This window comes from Varanus komodoensis, unplaced genomic scaffold (assembly GCF_004798865.1).
Source record: "Varanus komodoensis strain SLA01 unplaced genomic scaffold, ASM479886v1 scaffold760, whole genome shotgun sequence".
Classification (NCBI taxonomy): domain Eukaryota; kingdom Metazoa; phylum Chordata; class Lepidosauria; order Squamata; family Varanidae; genus Varanus; species Varanus komodoensis.
The window spans coordinates 7,534-14,313 of NW_025336430.1; the positions used below are offsets into that span (position 1 = coordinate 7,534).

A 6,780-nucleotide genomic window follows, 5' to 3' on the forward strand; every position below is an offset into this window, starting at 1 on the left:
CAGTTAAGCGATACGCTGTGTGCAAAAATAAGTCCTTTTATCTGCCCTAAACATTCCACCAATGGAGTTCAGGGGCTGATCCCAGGCTCAAGTCCTATGGGGGAGGAAGAATCGTAGCCTAGTGGGGCTGTAAGGGGCAATGAAGGCCATCAGGGCCAACACTCTCCTGTTGCAAGACACCAAGTTACACCATCCCACTCAGGTGGGTGTCCAGAGTCTCCCTAAATGTCTCCAGTGTGGGAGAGCCCACTGCCCCCCCAGGCAGCTGGTTCCACTGCCGTATTGCTCTGACTGTGAGGAAGCCTTTCCTGATGTCCAGCCTGAAACTGGGTTGTCGTTTTTGTGAGGCTTCCCGGGACTTTCTCCAATTCAACCATGTTGCTATTGAGCTGGGACAAGCAGAACAGGAGACAGTGTTTCTAGTGCAGTTGCAGCTGAGACTTGTTCAATGGTAATTAGATCCAAAAATTCTACCTTCACTTCCATTCCTCACAGTGACCACAATGGCATCTGAGGTTTACATAGTGAACATGAAATAGGCTGACATGTTCATTACATAGCCTGCCCACAAGATCCCTTCCTTGCTCATGGCACATTTTCACAGAGCCTCTCCCCTGTATGGGTTCTTTGGTGTCGAGTAAGGGATGTACTCTGACTGAAGGCCTTTCCACATTCCATGCATTTGTATGGCTTTTCTCCAGTATGGGTTCTTTGATGCAGTATAAGATGTACACTCCGCCTGAAGGCCTTTCCACATTCCATGCATTTGTATGGCTTCTCCCCTGTGTGGGTCCTGTGATGTTGAATAAGCTCTCCACTCCCACTGAAGCTCTTTCCACATTCCATGCATGTGTATGGCTTCTCTCCAGTGTGGGTTCTTTGATGCCTTATAAGATGTCCACTCCGACTGAAGGACTTTCCACATTCCATGCATGTGTATGGCTTCTCCCCTCTGTGGGTCCTGTGATGTTGCGTAAGCTCTCCACTTCCACTGAAGGTCTTTCCACATTCCATGCATTTGTATGGCTTCTCTCCAGTGTGGGTTCTTTGATGCCTTATAAGATGTCCACTCCGACTGAAGGCCTTTCCACATTCCATGCATGTGTATGGCTTCTCTCCAGTGTGGGTTCCTTGATGCAGTATAAGATGTCCCCTCTGACTGAAGCTCTTTCCACATTCCATGCATGTGTATCGCTTCTTCTTAGTGAGGGACTTGTGATGTTGAGTAAGCTCTCCACTCCCACTGAAGCTCTTTCCACATTCCATGCATTTGTATGGCTTCTCTCCTGTGTGGATTCTTTGATGCCTTATAAGATGTCCACTCCGACTGAAGCTCTTTCCACATTCCATGCATGTGTAAGGCTTCTCTCCAGTGTGGGTCCTCTGATGCTGAGTAAGCTCTCCACTTCCACTGAAGGTCTTTCCACATTCCATGCAAGTGTATGGTTTCTCCCCTGTGTGGGTTCTTTGATGTCGAGTCAGCGCTGTACTCTGACTGAAGGCCCTTCCACATTCCATGCATTTGTATGGCTTCTCTCCCGTGTGCGTTCTTTGATGCCTTATAAGATTTCCTCTACAAGTGAAGCTCTTCCCACATTCCATGCATGTGCAAGGCGTCTCTCCAGTGTGGATTTTTTGATGCATCATAACATATCCCCTCTGACTGAAGCTCTTTCCACTTTCCTTGCTTTTCCTTGCTATCTCCCCAGTGTGCTTTCTTTGGCATCTAGAAACATCACCTGGATCACTGAAGGTCTCACAATATTCCATGTATTTATAGAGCTGCTCTGCAGGCTGGGCTCCTCCATCCTCTGGAAGCCTTTCACCAGCCCTTAAGCTCTCCCTACATTCCATGATTAGACAGGGCCTCCTCGATTGCTGCATCGCTGTTGCTCATTAAGTCAGTTCTCGCTCTTTGAGACTCCTTCCATGGTAGACATGTTCATCTGTGTTCTGCAGAGAGCCTGATGGCGAGCGAGGTCCCTGCATGGATCTCTTTCAACATTCTGCACATTCACTCAGTGTCTAGAGTTTCTACAGTTTGATTGTTTTCATCAATCCTTTGTGAGTTTGTGACACCCTGGACCATTCGCCTTCCTCTTTTCTGAACTTCTGGAATCTCTCCAGAAAATGGTTACCAACACTGTGAGAAATACCGAATTATTTTCTCCTGTTCTTTACTTGGTTTTCCCTGTGCTTTTTGCATTCTGTTCATTTGGAAATGTCTCCTGGCTCACTTTGTCCTCACTTGCTTCTGATGATATGACGCAGGGATCCATGTAATTCGACTGTCTTGCAATTCCTCTGCTTGGGAGGAAAGAGAAAATGAAAATCTTGGAAGGAACGAAAGGCCCAAACAGCTGAGTTCATTCCAACTCAAGGCAAAGTTGGCAGCTTTCTTGCCAACATCTCCCACATTCCCCCTTCTGCCCTTTGGAAGCCCTGCCAAAACCTCGCTTCTGAGGAATTTCCTTCAAGCGAAGAGCTCAAATACGGTGAACTCTTGAGAAACTCTGAACTGTCTAGGTAGCCAGACAAGGAAATATTTCCAGTAAGAAATGAAAGCTAACATTTAAGGGTATTGCACTGGCAGAAATGTTGAGAGCAAAACACATCTGAAGAACTCTTGCCAAATGCAACGAGATGTGGCATAAGGAACAGACACAGAGACAGAGAAAAATTGAAAGGACCGCTGCAAAGAAAAGATCCAGACCATGGACCGCCCTCCTCCAGAAGCTCCCAGTGAGGCAGCCATCCCTTCAACGTGGGCATTTTCAGGCAGGAATATTGCAGCCCTGCCGGGAACGCCTCAGCTGGGCAAGGGTGCGGCCCCTACAATGCGCTGAAAGGTTCTGCGTATCCTAAAGGAACTGCATGAAGTGTCCAGGTTGACTGACAAGGAGACTTACTGATCCTTGAGACACTGGGAATGCACAGAAGACCAGCAACCATCACTCAGCCAGGCTCCCATCAGCCCGAAAGGAGGAAAGCAAACCCTGCTCTTCTTCACAGTGAGAGCCTGGCTGGATGCAGGTGAGTGCTCTGAAGGTCCCTCGAAGGGAACCACATGGGCTTCAGGGTCACACCAAGCCCGGCTCTGCCCCCTGGCAAAACACGTTTCCTAGCCATATGCTCGTTCCGCTGTGGTGACTGGAAGTGGCTGTGCTGTGCTGGATGGGAGCGAGAGCCACCTGTGCACTGTTGCATTAACTCAGCCCGAGCTGCACTGCTGGCTCAGAAGCGAGCCTCAGAAGCACATCTTTTCCGCAGCCTGGTACCCCGTGCCTGTCCTTCGTCCATCTTCCAACCCAGGGCAAAACTGCAGGCATGTCGGCCTGCCTAGGAGAGAAATGATGGGCTGACAGAAGACGGAAGACCCCGTGGGACCCTTCAAGGCCGCACTCTGGCAATGAGCATACTCAATACTAGGGGGAAAGTTTGAGATGGGGCCTCAGACTGTGAGACACGGAATGAAGGGCTCAGGTTCCAAGCAGCCCCGTCCTGGTTAGTTATCAGGAAAAAGTCCCGGACTGTCGGAGCAGCATGCCAAGATCCAGTTCCCCTGGCAGTCTGTGGACGCTGCAACATGCAGGCATGCGAGAAGCAACGGGGCAGCCGCCTGGGAGGGAGGACTCCCCGTGGAGACCGGCACCGAGCAGGCAGGTGGGACCGAAGGCCCTGCAGAACTGTCCAGCCTGCCCTTCCAGGACGCCCTCTGGCAGGGCTGTCCTGCAGTGCAAGAACAGGGCGGTTTCAAGGGACTGAGGAGGCCACCGAGTCCGAAGCCCCGCTCAGGGCAGGAATGCAGCTGGAGCATTGCTGGCAGGTGGCTGTTCAGATGCCTCTTGCAAGCCTCCAGGGGCAGGAGGACAGCACGGGGGGGGGGGGCAGCTGGAGTGGGGAGGAGGGGCCCTGTGGCTTCCCCACCGTGGGGTCTTTTCTGAGGGGGAATAACAACAACAACAACAACTTTTTACCCCAGGGTGAGCCCATTCTCAATATCTATCTTTCATGAACTTCTAGGATACTGGGTCCTGCTGTGCCCACACTCTGCCAAAGAGAGGATTTGCTTTGCCCCGATTCTTTACCTGGTTTCTGTGCTGCATTTTCGATTCCTTCCTCACTTTGCGTCCTCCTGCTCTTGATGAAGGGGCAGATGGAGCCACGTACTTCCTGTCATTCAGCCAATGCGCTGCTTGGGAATCAAGGCAAAAAGAAAAGGTCGCTGAGACTTAATGGCCCAGGCAGCTGATCCCACTGGGGATGGGCGGAAGGTGGCCCCCTTCTGTCCCAGTGCCGGGAATGTTACCCCTTTCCTTCTGTGCCTGGGCTGCTGCAACGGGGGCCTCGCCAGGCGCGCGTCTCCCGCGATTCCGACAAGCAGTTCTCCCCGTCCCGCCGGGCAACGAACCGTCTCCTGGGCAGGTGCCTAGCAAGGAATTCAGCTCCTCTCTGCTCCAGCTCCGGCCACAGGGGACGAAGCGATCGCGCCCTTCCTCGTGGAGAGGCCGCCCCGATCGCCTCCGGCCCCGGAGCTCCCGAGGGGGCAGGTCGTGCGAGCGCAGCCCTGCGCGGGGCGGGAGGGGTTGCTGCGCCCCGTCCTTTCGTAGGGGGGGGGGCAAAAATAAATCCTTCCCCTCCTGCCCCCCACACGGCGCCTGCCGGGACCGGGTCCACGACCCCAGGGTCGCCCGGGGCTGCATCCCTCTCCGCAGAGGCTCCCCAGAGGGGACCGCGCAATGGGGCCGCGCCGCGCTTTGCCCCCGGAAAGCAGGGATCGCGTCCCCCAAGCAGCCCGCCCCTTCCGATGCCCCGGGAGGCTGACGGGGCACCGGCTCTGCCCCAGCCGCCCTGCCCTGCCCTACCCCCCTCCCCTGCCCGCCCCGCTCACCCACGAGGCCGCCTCCTCCCGGCCGAGGGTCCCGCCGGCCGGTCGCGCCCCGGGGTCGCCAGGTAATCGTCCAGGCGCCTCGTCCCGCCGCGCCGCTTTCCTGCTCCTCCCCAACCCGCCGGGGCGGAAGTGACGCCTCTCCTGCCCGCCCCCTCCGGGAGGAAAGCAAAATCCGGATCGCGCATCTCCAACTAGGCGCTCCGATTTCCCAGGATTTTCCATAGCACCACCTCCCGGAATAGTTTTAACTTGCTTAGTAACTTGTATAAGCTGTTGCTTTCTGTGTGGCTTCAGTGCTGGGCTTTGTTCTCTGATTATGGGTAATGCTTCTTCTGGCAGCGAAGCGCTTTTCCCTCACTTCTGCCGATCGGTTGCCCCTTTATTTGCAGTAAATATCAATTGCTTATTTTAACGTTAATGCACTCGATTCATGAACCTGGAGGCGCTGCTGCCGGCCCTCTGGGACACAGAGGAGTTCCCCTCCCAGCTTTCTGCCACTTTTTGGACTGGCTCTGCTTTTGGAGAGCTCTCTCCCCCTTCCTGTTCTTTTGTTTTTGTTCAAACGGCAGGTGGAGCCCTGTAATTTTCAAGGCCCTCCAATCCCGTGCTTGAAAACAAGGCAAAAGCCAAGTCCTCTGCAACCAACCAGAGTTACCGGCCAAAACCGGTGGTTTCTGCAGCTCCATGTGCTGCTCCCTCGCTTTCAGTGCCTTGAATGGAGAGTCCCTTTCGCGCTTCGCAGGGGGGATTTCGCAGCCTGCCTGTCACTGGGGTGCTTCACCTGCACTGGGGCTCAGAAGAACGCTTCTCTCTCCCTTTACCCGGGCAGGAAACACAAACACACACGATTTGTATAAAGGCAGCTCTGCAGCACAGAAACTCACAGACCGGGCCCTCCCCACCTCGGGCTGAAACGCCACAGGGATTGGCTTCGCCTGATGTTGTTGATTTCCCTGCTAGCCAGGTGACTTACAGACCCCTAAACCAAATGCCAATAAGGTCCAGCAAGGCGGAGATTCAACTGGTTCCTTTATTCAGCTGAGAAAACCAACCAGGTATCAGATTCCCAGTACACAGGCACGAAGCAACACGCACACATTCGATCAACTCATCCTTCTTAGAGCGTCTGTCTTTCTTTCCTACTTTTTCTCGCACAATCTCGCCCCCGTTGTTCCCTCATCCGATCACCTCCCAGGGTCTGCCTGACCCTTTGCCCAACCCCCTTGCAGGGTCTGCATGTCCACTGCATGCCTGCCCTCGTGGAAGAGGCTCTCTCCATCCAATCCCTTCACAGACAGAGCATGATCACAACGTGCCAGGCCTTGCGTGGGGAGTCATCCCCTTTGTCTCAGGGGTCCTCTTCTTTACACTACCCCTTTTGTCTTACCTTATCAACATTCCTGCTTTCCCTTTTTCCTCTCCAAAGCAAGCAGTTATACAGAAAAGCAAATGGCGTTTATTTAGCTAACCAAGCTTTCATGCAGGCAGCTGTTTACAAAAGAAAATAGTGTCAGTTAAGCTAAAACCAAATAACGCTAGTTAAGCTAATCAGGCTCCTTCATTTCCTTCCTTTCATATATGCAACCCTGGAGGTGGCCTCCATGGGTTGTCATTGAAGCAGGGAAGAACATTCCCTTGGGACAGATCTGAGTACCAGGGTTTTTGCCGGGGCATCAGGTTTCTTTGGGTTGGTTGTGACTCAGAATCCCGGAATCTCTATTTGAGAAGAGGGAATAAAACTCGGGTTCATGGGAAAGACCAAGCGTCCAGACCATCTGAGGCTTTATTGATTTACCCCAAGGTTCCCATGGGGTAAATCAATCACGATAATGCAGGCTGCACTACCGGGCAGGCAGAGGTGAACTCTGCTGCCAAGCTTCAATACCATT

The 6,780-nt window shown here is 53.3% G+C and overlaps 1 protein-coding gene across 6 annotated transcripts; it reads right to left on the bottom strand.

The window, feature by feature from the left end:
• Nucleotides 1–250: 250 nt before the first annotated feature.
• On the bottom strand, nt 251–4,957 carry LOC123035128 (zinc finger protein 501-like). Of its 6 annotated transcripts, XM_044452998.1 has the most exons (3): nt 4,892–4,957; nt 4,089–4,192; nt 251–2,304 (listed from the first exon to the last, which is right to left on the bottom strand). In XM_044452998.1, the coding sequence occupies exon 3, from the start codon at nt 1,882–1,884 to the stop codon at nt 586–588; it is 1,299 nt and encodes a 432-aa protein (XP_044308933.1). In that variant the 5' UTR covers nt 1,885–2,304; nt 4,089–4,192; nt 4,892–4,957; the 3' UTR covers nt 251–585. The 6 variants fall into 6 exon arrangements, with proteins under 6 accessions (XP_044308933.1, XP_044308929.1, XP_044308930.1 ...); XM_044452994.1 differs by having other exon boundaries at nt 251–4,195; nt 4,892–4,940; XM_044452995.1 differs by lacking the exon at nt 4,892–4,957 and adding an exon at nt 4,310–4,429 and having other exon boundaries at nt 251–4,192.
• Nucleotides 4,958–6,780: the final 1,823 nt, after the last annotated feature.